This window comes from Puntigrus tetrazona, chromosome 7 (assembly GCF_018831695.1).
Source record: "Puntigrus tetrazona isolate hp1 chromosome 7, ASM1883169v1, whole genome shotgun sequence".
In the NCBI taxonomy this organism is placed as follows: Eukaryota; Metazoa; Chordata; class Actinopteri; order Cypriniformes; family Cyprinidae; genus Puntigrus; species Puntigrus tetrazona.
In genome coordinates this window covers 19,757,567-19,774,801 of record NC_056705.1, presented here as the reverse complement: position 1 = coordinate 19,774,801, position 17,235 = coordinate 19,757,567, and the positions used below count along the sequence as shown (strand labels likewise).

General features: G+C 36.5%; 1 protein-coding gene across 4 annotated transcripts in view; it reads left to right on the top strand.

Moving 5' to 3' along the window:
* The first annotated feature begins 5,396 nt into the window (after window positions 1-5,396).
* map2k5 (mitogen-activated protein kinase kinase 5) overlaps window positions 5,397-17,235 on the top strand; it is a 43,284-nt gene continuing 31,445 nt past the window's right edge. For 2 of the 4 annotated variants that reach the window (XR_006251373.1, XM_043244631.1), the window contains exons 1-8: window positions 5,397-5,806; window positions 5,990-6,038; window positions 6,303-6,370; window positions 10,745-10,814; window positions 11,211-11,251; window positions 12,290-12,357; window positions 13,521-13,572; window positions 15,762-15,826. Coding sequence is in view for 3 of the 4 variants with exons in the window: in XM_043244631.1 (XP_043100566.1) it covers window positions 5,675-5,806; window positions 5,990-6,038; window positions 6,303-6,370; window positions 10,745-10,814; window positions 11,211-11,251; window positions 12,290-12,357; window positions 13,521-13,572; window positions 15,762-15,826 (545 nt within the window). In the remaining variant the exon portion in view is untranslated. The remainder of the gene's footprint in view (window positions 5,807-5,989; window positions 6,039-6,302; window positions 6,371-10,744; window positions 10,815-11,210; window positions 11,252-12,289; window positions 12,358-13,520; window positions 13,573-15,761; window positions 15,827-17,235) is intronic. The other 2 variants (XM_043244632.1, XM_043244633.1) reach the window with 2 other exon arrangements.

Sequence of the window (17,235 nt, the reverse complement as noted above, 5' to 3'; positions counted from 1 at the left end):
TACACACATAAAGAAGCACAAAACACAGCATTGTAGCTTAGACAAGAGAACAACATCTGTTTAATGTGCCAGTTATAGATGTTTCCACACTATATTTACAGGCTACTTTAGAGTATGTAACATTAGCTGCTTATGCGTGGTGGTTCTCGCAGCGCTCTTTAGTGCACTAAATCAGCTTTCTGCACACAAAGGGAGCCAGAGTCTTTCTAAACATTAAAGAAACCCACAGACATAAAAGCCCAAATGTTGCGTGCCGGACAAACCCAGTTACATTCAATACTCCATTTACATTCAAGCCTTTCGCAAAAAACCCGGCTCAATTTATCTATTTATTTACTTCTTTTTTTATTTTTTGAAGGCTAGCGTCAGGTCCCGTGTGTTTGCCCTTGTGTTAGAGGGCTGCATTGTGGCTTTCCCTGAGGCTCAGCTGCAGGATTGTGGTTTTTAATGAAAAAGTGACGCTATAGAGCACAGGTACAGTCCAGGCTTGTATTTCAGTTGCTTTTGTTATGTTTTACAATGAGGCAGTGCGGTTGGATACTTACAGACGCTGTAAATGACCCTCTGGAGCCTGCTCATCATGCTGGCCGCTGGATTAAGCATACCAGACCTGCTTTAGGATCGATACCGGGCAGAATACCTCTGGTACTTTCGTACATTTGCCTGTAGTTCTGGCCATTAATTCTGTCTTCAAATATAACTGAGATGAGGAAGCTGGGATATTTGATCAGCCTGATAGAGGAGAACATTTACACCAGGATGTGAATGTTGTGAGAGACCAGACTCAGCTCTTGTTCTAATATCCAATCAAAATCCGAATTAAAATACAGATACATTTCTTAGCCACGTTTACACATTATTCTGATTGGTCCATGCCGCTTTAGTGGTCAAAAATGTCTTAATAAAGAACACTATATAATATATGTATATGTATGTATATATTGTATTGTGGAAAGTAATAGAACATTTTAAATAAAAGAATTTGTTTGATTTGTACGTCGCTTTGTACGTCGCTTTGGATAAAGGCGTCTGCTAAATGACTAAATGTAAATATAAAATGACATTACATTCAAATTCATATTATTATCATTAACATTATAAAGGTCTTTATTGTCATTAATTGTCTTGTGGAACGCAGAATGAGACAAAATAAGATGGATCCTTGTCAGTCTAATCACAGCTTTTGAACAGTAATGTATACATAATATACAGCACATGCGGTTCACCAAATATTTACGATGAGTATAATTATATATAATAATAGTGCATCATGTGCAACAGATAAAATCTAGAATCAATTTAGAGTAAGATGTATGCGAGTGTGCTTTGAAGACATTGATGGTACCACAGACATTACTAGATCTCATAACAGGATCGAGGGTGTCTAAAACAGTAGGAGCGGAGCACTTATTATGTCTTCTGTATAGGTCAGACCTAGAGGCAGTGGTGTGAGTACATTAGCATACACGCTGGCAGAACGTTTAAGGTGACGAATAGGATAAGCTGAGAGAGCTGTGCTACCTGGCTCAGAGCTATTACCAGACCCCCTCAGGCTTGATTTATCAACTCCCCTCTCGCAGTGTTTCTGCTCTGATATGACTGTGGAAATGGACTAGTTTAAACACAAAACCTTGATCCCACTGACCTCTTAATATGCTTATAATGATCCCATTTAACAAACAGATGTTAGGGCAGTCACGGCAAAGCCAGGCCACAACATGTGGTGTTGGCAGTAGATAGCGAGGCAGATTGTCAGTTAGCGCACGACATAACAATACATGCTTTTAGTAATTACTATTTTGGACAAATCGTACTTTCTTATACACATACTGATTTGGTAAAGCAAGTTTAGAACTCCTTTGTTTGAGATTCAACGTGTTGTCTTGAAGAGACTTATTACTGAACAATAAATGTGTTATACAAAAGGTAATACAAAAAGGTATTTAAAAGGATGTCCCTAATGACCTACTAATTAATACAAACAAGCAAATAAACTCTACTTAACTGCTTTTTTTAAATCACTTTCAGGATGTATGCAACCACTCAGAAGATGGGGTCAGGAAAGTTTTATGTTCACCAAGGCTGCTGATTAAAAATTGATCAAAATGTTCTGTTTTAATATATTTTAAAATGTGATTTATTCCTGCATGGCAAAGCTGGATTTACAACAGCCTTTACTTCAGTCTACAGTGTCCCATGATTCTTCAGAAATCATTTTAAAATGCTGATTAAACCATTCCTGATGAATGAAAGTGTGACTTTCCAAAAAAAAATTTAAGTATACATAAATTGCAGCTACAAAGTATATACAAAAATGGTAAAAATATGTAAAATTAATATGATGAAAAATATTCCATAATGTGAAATATATTATTTGGAAGATACTTGTTTGTGCAAAAAATTAAAACCCAACATCACATGTGCTAACTGTGTTTCTTTAATGCAAAGCGAGATGCAGATTCCTCCAGTACGGTGATAGATGAGCAAAATAAGCAGGTAATGAAATATTAACAAGCCAATTTAGTATGCATGTGCATCACTACTTTATGGAAGCAATGAGGACCTCATTTACATATTGCACACACTTTAGCCAGTCCAATCAGAGCGGTGGACACAATCCAGATGCAGTGGATCCCGTGGGTGAGAGGTGTGATGGTCAATACTTAGTGTAGTGCTGATCTTTTACAAATGTGTTCTAGAAATTGCATGATTTTGCATAATTTGGTCAAACTCTTCACCAAACCTTTTTCTGAATTTTTACAAACAATAATATCAGAAAATGTATGGGGGAAAAAACGATTTTGCTCTGATGGACACGTTCCCAGCTCGTCTTTTTTCCTATCCTTCTCCAGAGCAGAGAGTGAAACCCCAGAAGCGTATATGTCTGTAGTTAAACTGCTCCGTCTCAGCTAAGCAACTTGTCGATTGAGAGGAAGAGAGGGAAGATTGTTTGGGCTGATAAAATGTTTTTTAATTACCAGAGACTGCATTACAGCCCTCTCTCTCCACTCCATCCTATGCTCATCCTCATGGCTATAGGTCCAGTTTGATTTCTGATAATTGTGTTTGCTGATGTGGCATGTTTTTTTGTTTTTTGTTTTTTTTTAATACTGCACCAGACATTTACAGCAGGTCCACAGAGAGACGACAAACTGCAGTTACATCTCTCTTCTAATCAGCACTTTACAGCTAGATACATCGACTCCGGTACTCCATTTCTGTCGACAATTCAGCCTGTAAGTCTGCAACAATGAGACTCAGCCATTACTTATTGTGCTGTGTGACACACAATCAATGTCATGCAGGGCAGCTGATGACTCATTCAAAAAGACCTCAGAGCACGAAGGGTTAACCACTCATTAGGTTTGATTGTGTGTTTATGGGCCACTTGTGTATTCAGCTGTTTATACAAACTGTACATTTTAGAGCTATCAAAACTATTTGGCAATTGTAATACGAGTAATATAATCTGATCATTAAACAGAGCTCTTTGTGAGTTTTTACTAGTGGGTTAAAACCTGACTGTTTCAATTGTAGTTTGAGACGAGAACGATGTTCATTCAGCCAAAGTCAACCGTATTTAAACGTTTCGCTTTTGTCCTCTTACAAAGTGAGCAAAGAAAACATTTGAGGTGGCATTCTTTCATTGCTCTTTCAGACTGAAAATTTCTATTGACAGCTAGGGCAGCTTTAGGGCTGATAACAGGCCACGCTATCGAGAGGCCGGAATCACTATTGTTTTAAAGTTTGATGTGAGACCTGATCCTATTTGAAAGGCAGCGATCATATCATTGTAGATTTCAGCTGGCCATGGGTCAGACTTAGCTTTCAAAGCTGTTTATCATTACAAATCCTGCCTGTGGTCCAGGGTATCGAGGCTGCATTAGCTGGACTCTGAGGTCGCAAGAAACAAAACTCTACTTTGCTGAAGGATCAATGTCTGTTGAGGCTTTCGCAATCAGGCTGTGACCATGATTGAGCGAATGAGTCGTCCCCTAAGATAAGGCTGTAATCAACTGTGCACTAAATGTTTTTTGTTGTACATTCAATTACACACTAATGAGTTGTGCAAAGAGGAAATCTTTAAATACTAATGCAATTTAAATTGTATATAACTAAAGCTACAAAGAAGTAAATAATAGAGGTAAAATATGATCAAGTAATTAAATAAAAACCTTCTGGCTTTTGATCTAACTGCCTGTGTTTATTTTGTGATAATTGTACTGTTCATCCACTATTATGTGGGTACTTAAAATATTTAAATATAAAATCATTTATGTAAAGCAAATATTAGATTAGATTAGATTAGATTCAACTTTATTGTCATTACACATGTACAAGTACAAGGTAACGAAATGCAGTTTAGGTCTAACCAGGAGTGCAATAAGCAGCAAGTGCAGGATATAGGTACAAATATAAATATAAATTACAAAGATAAATATGTACAAATTAAATTACAGATGAGAAGGGGGAATTTACAGTGATTATGTGTAAACAATTTACAGATCGTTATGTACATAAGAAAGAAAGAGCAGGATATACAGGATATGTATAGACAATTTTACAAGAGTATGTACAGTGGATATGTACATACATTTACAAAGATATATACAGTGGAGTGCAATGAATGTTAACAGTGCATTAAATATTAACTTCAATTCAAAGATTTTTCAGCAAGAGAAAGATTTTGCAATGTGTTTAAAGCTGATTTATGACTAAAACAATGTGTGTGATTAAAATTATATAAAACAAATAGAAATAATTGATCTAAAGTCTTAAGTAGCTTCGTCAGTTTTTATTTTGTTAATGTAAGGATAGAATACAGAGTTGACATTTAAAAGATGTTTGTACATAATACACAAAGTATCAACAATATAAATTATGTCAACTGACAAAACAAAACAAAACAAGAAAACGTAGAAAAAGTTAAAAGACAAAAAAACATAAAAGCTTGAGGGTAGGATATTTAACAATCAGTTATAGTATAGTCATTGTAAAATTAAATAATTCTACTTGCTACTTATTTTCAATAAAATTGTGTTTATATCATGTTTAAAAAACAGGAAAATTAGGTTTGTTGTTGGTAAATGTGTATTTCTGTACAAGTTGGCCTACAAAATGACGTAATGACCCATTCTGTTATTATCTTTAATTAATAATTTAATAAATCATTTCATTTAGTTATATATATATATATATATATATATATATATATATATATATATATATATATATATATATATATATATATATATATATATATATATATATATTAAATAATACAATTACTTGCAGCAATACTTGATACAGAAACATCGCAAATAATGTCTAGCAGTCTGCGTGAGGCTTTTATGTGTATCGAATGGACGTTCAGCTTCCGGGTAAATGTCAAAACACTTCCGCTAAACTTCCTCTGGTTTACTTTCATTGTTGACAGTTTGTAAACTACCGAAAAAATAGCAAAAAATCGGGTTAACAGTAGTCAGCCCATCTGGAATGACACGCCGTTCGTTTATTAGACGAGTATCCGCAGTTGTGTGGGAAATATTCTCATGTTTTCTCCACTGTTAGTGAGCTAAGTTAAGCAGCTAGCCGTCTAGCTTGCTGTACAGCTGCTGTGTGTCTGGGAATCTGCACTGAAAGCCAAGAGTATGTTTCTCGATGTGCTTTTGTTATGCTTTTACTTGTTTTGAATAACCTGTACAGCATGGAATCTGAGGGAATCGTCATTCGGATAAAGACACCGGTGGGAGACATGGACTCATCAGTGGACTGTCCATCACATCTCAACTTCAATGATCTGCTGGTGAGTTGCTGTTTTAACTTTGCGCACATGTTTTTTTTTACGTGATATCTTGGTACATTTTAGAGCGAGAAACTATTCGTGGAGCGTGTCTTTCTCTGATGAGTCGTTGTCAGAATAGTGGCGCTGATTGACAGCTGTCAGTCAGATGTGTGATTGCTCAGTGATTCTCCTCTTGTTTGGCAGGCCGCGATCAGGGATGTCATGCCCGAGGCCACAGTCACAGCTTTTGAATGTGAGCATTGTTGTTGCGTTTAAATTACTTTGCTATGTTTTACGAAAGTTACTGTCAGTGTTTGTTGTAGAACGGTTAAAAAGAAAATATGAACAAATAACTACCGTCTTTTTCTCTTTGCAATGCTGATATCTTTATTTAACTAAAAATCAGTTGGCCAACATTTTCAAAAAAGTAAATATACAAATTTGCAGATGATTGATAAAAATGTTAGGCACGTGCATTAGCTGTTAGATTATTTAGATATGTTCTTGTTTATTTCAGATGAGGACGAAGTTGGCGACCGAATCACAGTTCGCAGTGATGAGGAGCTCAAAGCCATGCTGTCATATGTGAGTATGCCTGATGCATAAACACAGCTGAGACCTTTAATTGAGCTTTTAACAGCCTGATTTCAGCGTTCACTCAGCAGTATTTCTTATGTTTAATAGCCAAATTGGCAGTAAGGATCTACACTGCTTGTAACTGTAAACAAAACTCCACCGATTAGAGAAGTCACACACAACTCTTTGCACGAAGCTTTGCAAATTATGTAACTATGTCTGTCTCGCTGCACTTTTAAGGTACTTCTGTGTTTATATTAATATTACAAAAGAGTATTTTAAAAAAATATATGTGACTGTTTTATACCTGTTAATTACTTGAAAGTGTTTTGTATTTTTTGTATTCTTGTAACATGGGATTCATTCCAGTCTTGTACTTTTTTTTTTTTCTGATTCTGATTTTTTTTCAATATTTTGTTTACATAATATATATGTGTGTATTATGTGTATTAAATTTGTATATATATATATATATATACATACATACATACATACATACATACATGTATGTATATATTTAAGAAAAATATGTAATAGCCAGTAAATCACAATCAAGATAATTCTGGGGAGGTGGAGAGAGAGTTTGTAGTAGTTACTGGCACTAGTACAGTAGTTATATTGCAATAGCTTATTCCTGAGCTGATTGGTTCATAAGACTGTTCAGTCACCATGCTGTACTGAAATGCCTATGGAGAAAACACAATGAAAAGTACTTCCGGAACCAAGGCTGTTGAAAAGTGTGTGGTCACTGTTGTGCTCTATTACAGTCTGTTGTATTAGACTTTTGAATGCTGAGTGTTTTTGTTGGAAGGGAAAAGCTATTACAAATCTATTATTCCAGATCTATTCACCCTTGGGGAAAGTGTTCTCATTACTTTGCTGATTGGCAAGGATGACAAGTAGCTAGATATTTTCTTTTTTCTCCGCAATTTCTTCATCTATTTCCCTTTTCTGGCTGCACCTCTTGATGTTTCCATGGCAACGTGCGTCTCTGGCTCGAACCCCCTTTTAAATTATACAGGTGTTAACCAAGCAAGATTAGCAAAGGGAAAACTGTAATAATAAAATCCTGTTTATTTTTATTATTATTCATTATTTTTGTGTTGACTCAGGCAGTGGCCTCCCCCTGTGACCAGGCACAGATTAAAAATGCTGAAAATATTTGTGTCTCGCGCGTTCGATAAAAAGCTATCGCAAACTTTTCCCTGATTGCCTATCCAAACTGTTTTTCTTTTCGAGTCCAGGAATGTTGCTGCCTACTCTTGTTTCCTCTCTTCTTCGTCTCTCTCTCTGATTTAGTTTTTTAACGTTCTTCTTTTGAGGCCGCCGTAGAAGTGCTTTCAATACTTACTGCTCACATTGTGGACACCAAGCGTAATGACTCGTAATAGTTTTTCCCCCTGTGAAGTACAGTGGAAGTTAAATGAACTATCAACTTTTATTATTTATTATTCAATACTTAAAGTTTCGCCTCATTAGAAGCACAGCCCTCCTGGGTAGAGGAATTTTTCAAAATCCACTTTCAGCTGGTGTTGTCTTTTACCCCCCATCAGCTCTCAATGACTCTCGAGTAGCCATGGGCTTCAAAACCACCGCTTCTGCAGGAAATGAAATCACTTAGATTTCATATTTATTTATTTTTAGATGCTTTATCAAAGTTGTACCTCTCAAGGCCATTGCAGTCATTAGCCAGATTAGGCCAGAAGGTGACACACTGACAATGATGTCTCGCGGGTGTCCTGCGCTGCCTGAGTGTAATTCAACTTTTTTCCCCGTCTTGATTAATTCTGCGCTCTCGCCGTGTGGCTGGTTTTGAAACGCACGTTCTGACATTGGAGATATCCGCGGGAATGCGAGCATTCGCAACGATCTGCATAAATGCTTATGTACTTATGTTCCTCCTAAGAAACGTGCCATCGCACATCACCAAAGAATTCTTTGAGGCCATATTACTCTGACAGTGAATATTAGCGCGCGCTGCAGATTGCCTCCCCGTTGCATTTTGGTTAACAGCACAACCGAGTCCACTTTTTCTGAAAATGAGTTTTTCCTCCCATGATGCCGCTTGCTCCTCTGGGGAGAGCGCAAGCTGCTGAGAAGGGGGAATTTAATATGCGCGTAACATGTTCGGAAGCTCGCGCCTACGTTTAACCGATCATTGTGGTCATATTTCAAGCGTGTGCCCTTTGCCTCGGTGGCTCTTGGGGTCTCTGTGGGGACCTTTTATAAATTTGCTTCAATTAATTCCATGTGAAGGGTTCTAATGTTATGTAGACTTAATAGGGATTAAGAGATGACTTCTTGCTTTACAGGTGCGTAAGCTAATTCGCCGAGCTCTCTAGTGGAATCTGACCTTCAAACCGTCTTCGTTCACTTTTTAATTTTTTATTTTTTTTCCCCCCTCAATCCAGCAGCGATCATCAGTCCGAGGTCTCTGAGATGTTCTGGCTCCCCGGTGAGCTGCTGCTTACTGTCAGCCTTTCCAGGATGTTAGTTCAAAGTTAAAGACTGACCCATGTCAGATGTAGACACACACACACATACACACACACACACACACACACACACACACGCACAGGCACTGATCTCCCAGGCTGGGCAGGCTAATTACGGAGCGTTTTACTCGGGGTGTGTTAATGATCGGGGTCCAACAGAGCGGAGGTCCGACTCCTCTGTTCCCTCCAGCACTCAAGCTGCCTTCCTGTGATCAAACTGCCTTTAGTTATTGTCCAACAAAGGGAGGTTTCTTTTAATACACTGTTACAGATTAGTTAGGTAATTGCGGCCCTAATCGATAAAGCAACCGAGTGGAAAATTAAAGGTGTGTGTTTTGGTAGAGCTACATGGTTTTAGCGCCTGCAGGCAGTGCAGAGGGGTGACAGTGATAAATAGGGTATTTAATAACAGCTGCTCTAACACTGCTTCCTCTGCATGTCCTCGCGCACGCCCCGGCGTATTCATCACGCATTCGCACGCGGCGGAGGGACGTCGCTGTACCGCCGGCCCCTCGGTTAGGCTCGCTTTTGACCTTTGTCTTGTTCTGCCTTTGTCTCTCTTTCTTTCGGTCTCTGTCTTTCTTTCAAACACTGACATTCTCCCCTCCTCTCTTGTCCATCTGGATCTGTGGTTTTTAATGGCTTTATTGTGTGTGATGGGGGCTCTGTGTTTGGACACAAAGGTCTCGTGCTGGACTGAGAGAAGAGGACGAACGACCAGATGGTTCTGTTAAACGAAACATCAATTGAATGTTCTTTTGGCAGGAGACAAAAATCTCTGCACTGGTTCAAAAGAGAAAGTGCAAGATCATTTTTTTTATTAATATTGAATATTTATTATTTAAATATAATTATTATTATTTTTTTAAATATCAACGAAGTATATAATATTAAATTATATAATTATGTATATATTTAAGAAAAATACATTTATGTTAGTGCTGTGCAATTGTGATTAATCGCATCCAAAAATACATGTTTTTGTGAACAAAATGTGTGTGTTTGTACTGTGTATATTTACTATGTATTTATATAAAGACACACACATACAGCATATTTAGAAAATGTATGTATATTTATATAATTTATTTTTATGTAAATATGTAATATATCAAGATAACATAAATATACACAGTACACACACATATATTATGTTCACGAAAAGTTAATTGTTGCCCAGCTCTAGTTTATATATGAAATATATTTATGTATATACATAATATAATTTCTATGAATATAAATATATGTAAACATTTTCAAATGTGTGTATTTATATCTAAGTAATAAATATAATTTACAGAATAAACAGATATACAATATATTATGCAAAGAAAAATGTTTTTAATCACAATGAATGTTTTCACTAACACACACACACACACACACACACACACATGTATATGTATACACATATTTATATATAACACCTCAAAGGTCTCATGTAAGTAAAAGTACATTGTCATTACAAAACAAATCTTTACAAAACGTCAGAAAGCTACATTTCAGCCTCTTATGCAGTGTAATTAATTAATAAGCTGGCTTTATTGGCAGATTGCTTTTATGTCAGGCTGAGATGAGAAAACTCAGTGATTGGTCTGTGTCTGGCAGCCATTACAACGGATGAATTGATACAGAGGGAACCGGTGTTTCAAAAAGATTACCTGAGCAGGGTGCCCCATTCATTTAGATTCTTTTTTTTTTCTTCCTCCAAAAATGCAAGTGACTCTGAGAGACAGAGTCTTTTTTTTTTTGACATTAGATTGCTTTTATGCACTCCATGGGACTTTTTTTCTGAATTGTTTTCATTGAGCATAATATTGATTCTGTGTGTAATATACTGAAAAAATTAATCTGGCTCTTTTTAAGAGTTTTTTTTTATTCTCTTCAGTATTGCAACACAGTGATGGAGCAACGCATCAATGGACTGTTACCTGAGCCTTTACAGATATTTCCACGAGGTGTGTATCGTGTGTGTTAGTGTGCTGGTCCAAATTACAGTTCAACACTCCAACAATAAAAGTGCCCGAGGCCCACCTAGAGCCTAGATCACAGTTTAAAACCCCATGCTCAGCAATGCCCTGCTCACATGTGTTTGTATGTGAGCATTTTCTGTTAGCAAAATCCCACTTTATTTTATCCTCAGTGGCTTCTGTGAGAGTAATAAGGTTGGTATTAGTGAAGCAATCTCTTTCTGAATATGTACACATTCACCCAAGCAATATTCTTTATGATAGTTAAAGGCTCCCTAAGCTGTGTTTCAGTGTTTCTGTCATTTTACACGTTTAATGTATTCTGCTCATTTTCCTTTTTCTGTGGCCTCACGTGATCTACAATCTAGTCAATTTTCTTTTCAGCCGGTAAGACCCCAGGGATCCGCAACATACACGGCCTGAAGGTATGTGTCTCAATGATTGTTTCGGCAGAGTTGGGCATGGATTGGTTATGCTGTGTACCACTTATTGAAATGTCAATTGAAGTCAAGACTCTGTCTATCCGTCCCTTATTTTCTACCCCCTCAAGTGCATTTCATTTGTTTTTATCTGCTAAAATAGGAATGATTTGTTTCTGTTCCTGTAATTTGCTTCACAAATGATTCTAATATACTGATGTGATGATCGAGAAACATTTACTAATATTGAAAACATTTATGCTGCTTAATGTTTTTTGGTTTTAATACATTTTTGTCAGAAATCTTTGATTAAAAGAACGATCATCGGTTAATACAAAATAACACACTTTATTTCAAATAGTAATACTTGCGACAATGTAAATGTCTTTACTGTAACTTTTAAATAATGAATGCGTCCTTGCTGGATAAAAACATTAATTTGCTTTTAAAAAAAACCCTTACTAACCCCAGGCTTAGAGTGGTGTAGTTTCTGTTTGTTTAAATAGTATGATACGGACATCTTTTTCTTGTTTTGCAATGTTTTTTCCCATTCTGGATTAATTGGCTTGAAGAGAATAAAAAACCCCTGATAAACCGACCTAAATGAGGTCTTCATAGACACTAATTAAGAAGAGAATCGCTGCTTTACCACACGACACTATACGACCTATAGACCTCAATTAATCTACTTATTTATATAGAGACTCTCTTTGAGATTTTTCCTTCATTCTCCCACTGTGATCTGTTAGCATGGCTCTGACAAGCAGCTTCATGAATCCTCTTTAATGACAAATAAAGGACGTGATGTTGATTCATTCTTTTTTTTTTTTTTTCTTTTTTAAATTCAAGGATGTTTCCAGAGTTATATTTAATTTTGCCTGATAGATGGAGTGACCCCTTTCCTCAAGCCTCTCTCTTTATTTCTCTCCCTCTCTATATGTCTCCCTCACAAAAGCCAATTAACCTTGCGGCCAAACCAGGCAGTTTGCTGTTGAATCACAGGTTAATTAGCACAGGGCTCTGATTGTCTTTGTTTGCCCGCAGGTGAACACGCGGCCCGAATCCTCGAGTGGCAGGGGCTCCTCTGCGGCTGATTCCAGGTCCAATGATAGGTGAGTGATCCCAGATCATGCCTGCCCTCATTGAGAGAAAAATCTTATTACCAACGTTTCTTTTATTTATAAATATGGATCTATTTACAAATAATTCATTACAAATACCTTAACGAAATCAATAGTTGACTATAAAATATATTTGGATTAGTTTTGTTGGACACTATTAAACATACACTGAAATGCATTAAATATCAATGTCTATATAAAGTTTTCCTTACTGCTTGGTCAACACTTGAAATATATCACTAAGCAGTGGAATCTGATATTAGTAGCATTGTTTTCTTTTAACATTTACAGTGAAGTGAGTATCAAAGCAGAATATTCATACAAATCATGTGACACTGAAGACTGAATAATGAGTTAATAATGTGCTAAGAAAATTTAGCTTTGACATGAATATAATTTATATTAAAATGAATCTTATTTTTGAATACAAAGTTACTTTAAATTTTTCAAATATTTACCAATACTACTTTTTGTACCTTATTTTTCAAACATTTATTAACAAAAAGTCGCCTCTGTGATACTGCTTTTAAAAAATGTTCCTGACCTCAACATTTTGAGCAATGATGTATGTTACCAATTTAATTCCTGTTTATTTATAGGTGGTTTTGTCCCTTTATGTAGTCTTTGAGCTTTGGAAATCTGCCATGGTATAAGTGGAAAATGTATTAAAAGTAATTAAAGGAATAATTAACTTTTTTTTTTAAGGAAAATAAATATAAATCAATTGGGCCTTGTTGTGAATGGTTGCAGTTTGGCTTTTGAAAATATTTTTGAAGCTGAATTAAAAGTGATATTGATTTATATAGTCTCAATAATGTCATTCTCTTTACAAGAGAAAGAGAAACGCTAACAGGAGTTTGCGGTCTTCGTGCCCTGAACATACAGCAAACACAGTTTTTTCAGTATGAATTAGATTCTGTCTTAGAGAATGAAACCCCCTGGCACCGAACAAAGGCTTGCATTCTGAAGGCCAGCGTGCGTTATTCAGCTGTGATGTGGGGAAATGAAGTGCAGCAGATCATACTAGACAAATTATTCTCATCTTGCATTTCTAATGTGAAGTGACAACTCTAAACAATTTACTCATTCAAGGTTTTTGCAAAGCATTATTGAGTCATCTTTACAAAATGTTACACCTTGTCTTTTCACTTCAGCAGTTTAAAGAAATCTTCAGCTGAGCTTAAGAAGATTTTGACAAATGGACAGGTGTAGTAGCCCTCCCTTTACAACACAAACACTTTTTAAATTCTGCATACATTTTAATACAAGCATACTGTACTGTAATTGATTATCTTGTTTGTGATGCTGTTACCACTCGACCAGAGATGCTTGATATCGCTTATCCAAGTTCATTTGTCACCACAACTCATGTGTGCAAATGTGCAAAGGCTTCTATTGATTGCTCCTAAAGGGCTGCTTTCTGACCCTTTCTCTTCGGTAGGGTTGAGATCTTTATCTTGAGTGATCAGCGCTGTATCTGTGTGTCCTTCTCCTCACCCCTCCTCATTTTCCTGTCACATTTTCTCCTCCTTCCACAGGCCAGTCTGTCAACAAAAGTGTGTCAGATAGACAATTAAGACAGTCACATCCCCTGTGACACCTGTAACACTCACAGTTAATGGAGCACTAGCATCCTTCCTCACACACGCACACACACACACACACACGCACACACACACACACACACACACACACACACTTCAACCTAATCAGATAAACTGCACTGGGTCCCAATAGTCAGGGTGTGGCCCGTCAGCAGAGCTTTGACTTCACATCAGGGAATTACTACTCCTACAATAGGCACTTGATAAGGCATATAGTTCTTGATATATGGAAATAATATCATGTTACTTGGTAGAAAATATAATTAAATATAATAATATACTAATGAAAAATGCTGATGTAAATAATAATAATAATAGCATTGTTTATTTATAATAGCATTTATTATTATAAAATGTTTATAATTATAAAAAGTTTATAAATTTGACATCTAAAATGTTAGACATGAATTAAAAGGAAACAGCTGTTCTCAGTAGGAGTTGATTTGTTACATGCATGTATCAGTTCAAAGCTGAATGTAAAAAATAGTCCTTCATGGCTGGAATTATTAAATTAATTTACAGGTCAGGTCAGAATATTACCGGAGTGATCTTCACAGTATTTTTCTGCTTCGTCAGCCTCAGAGATACTCTGGCCCTATGGAATCTGCTATATTCAAATTAAGATTTAGAGGACATTTGCACATAAAACGTACCGGTCCCTCTGGCCACTTGGTGTCAAAATGGTCTGAATGACCATTTTGATGGCTTTTATCAAAGTTGAAGAAAGACAGCAGGCAAACAAATTGTCATTAAAATTACCATCACTTTCTGCTGTTGTCCTTTTCTAAATCAGACATTTATAAAATGTGACGCTGGACCACAGAACCAGTCAGAAGAGTAATTTTTTATCACCTGAAAACTTAATGAATAAATAAGCTTTCCACTGATATTTGGTTTGTTAGCATAGAACAATATGGGCTGAGATAGAACTATTTGAAAATCTAAGGGTTCAAAACGAGGGTGCAAAAAATCTGAATATTAAGAAAATCGCCAAATTGTCCAATCTAAGTCCTTATCTACACATATTACTAAACAAAAATTAAACGTTGATACATTTACAGTAGGAAATTTACAAAGCATCTTCATGGAATATTATCTTTAATTAAAATCCAAAACATTTTTTGCAGAAATTAAAAATGTAATTTTGGCCCACACAGTGTATGGTTGGCTGTTGGTTTTGTGGTTCAGGGTCACAATTGTAAATTGTCCACAGCCAACCCTTCGCAAAAACCCGCCCTTCTTAGTTACTGTTGCTATGTTTGACAAGCCAGTATGGTTTTGTGGGTCTTTAATGTGTGACAGATTGCTGTAGGACCTCAAGTGGTGCGCGAACCAATTGTCTTTTTTCAATTTTAACACAAAATAAACATAAATGCATAAGATAGTGGATTCGGCATTATTATTGGTCAGATTGCCTGTTAATCAAGCTCTTTGCTGAAGGGTCAATTGATCTTACACTACTTTTTTTTTTCTTTTTTTGTGGCCCTTGGTAGGTTTTTTTTTTTCCCCACTTAATATTGCTGTTACAACTGTAACATTTCTCTTGTTTTTGCCTTGCTTTCTATCTTCTGTCTTTCTTTGTTTCGTCTCTTAATTCATCAGCTTACTTCATTTTATAATAATATTTTACACATTGCGTTACTGCTGTAGTGTCAATCTCACAGAGATAAGTTTACAAATGCATGCGTACACATACCCACCAAAGAAATTCATCCCCTCCCCAAATTATTTAGAGTCTGTTCTCTTTGGATAACTGCAGAGTCTTTCTCTGTTTTTTCACTGTTTGTTTAGATAAATGAACATGACCTCCAGTACCAGGAGCAGCTTGGCCATGGAAATGGAGGAACAGTTTACAAGTGAGTGTTGCTCTCGTGGTTTTTACCTTGAGATTTAATTAGACTGATTGTGGTCAGCCTCTTCAAAGGCCTTCTTTACCCTTTAGCGCAATCTATAGGTTTTAACCAGAGCCAGCAAATTGAATCATGCGTATAACTGAAAAGGAAAAAGTGTTTTGTTGTCTGCACTCATGTTCTGATTAATTCTACACTGGTCTCACGTGTGCTCATCCTTCAATGACCTCCCAATATTATGATTCATTAAATGTCTTGAGACACGCCAGTTAAAGATGACACTGATTTAGTGCTCGTGAAGTTGAAGTGACTCTTTTTGATTTCTTTAAAACTCCTTTCTATGCCAAAGCTATATACCACAGCCTATACAGGACAGGGCAAGGTCATCGTCTTGCACTCACAATTCATTTCATTAATTTCTTGAACCTAGCGACTGTAGACAAGGCTCTGTGTGCTTTTGTGGATCACACAGACTGTCGTCTTACGCCTCTCTTACTGGAGGAGCACCTCTGGGTTGTTGGAAATTGTTCAACCATTTTAAAAAAGCCAATACTGCAACCCAGACAAGAATGCAGTCTGGCGAGCTCAGCACTAAATGTGTTTGCCTAGAATTATTTTTCCCCCTCAAACAAAAGAAACTGCTGAATTTTGCATTCATCTCCTAATTCAAACCTTTTTTCCTGTGTTTTTTTTTTTTTTTTGAGCCGTTCTGAACATAGGCAGTCTGTGTGGAACAGGCAATAAAACCAATGCAAAACTGTAATATCAAGAATTTTTTTGGTTTTGTATTCACTACATATTCATGATCTTTAAAGAAGGGTAACATTTGCTGTTATTGTGTTTCCTGCTCAGACTGACAGCTGCAGTGCTGTACAGGTAGCGGCAGGTGAAATGTAATATAATCTCTTATGTTGCTCGTAGGGAAATTTAGGCCAGTCTCCCATCCATCTCCACAGCTGTCCTCGATCACCTCTACTGTGCTCACTCACATACACGCACTCTCCTTTATGCAAAACACACACCTTTGTGACCATCAGACTGCATGCAGGATGGCGCCAAGGGTATTCACTTAAATTGCTTTTCTTAGGAATAAATACTTTTTTTCTGTAAGGCTTTCACCTAACCTGCACCCCTTGATATTGTGTTGCTGTGTTTGTAAGCATGTTTCTTGGTCACATATCCGAGAGAAGATAAAGTAAACAAAAACATTCTTAAATTCATACACTAGAATTCTGAACAAATATAGGCATAGATGCAAAAATATACCACATGACTGATGTAGACCAATGTCACTTTCTAAATTTCTCTTGAATTGGTTTCATGCTCTTGGCAACCAATAACCCACTGCTAAAAATGCATTGTGATCAGCACAAACCATGCGAACCATTATTTAATATATGTGTGTGTACTATGTA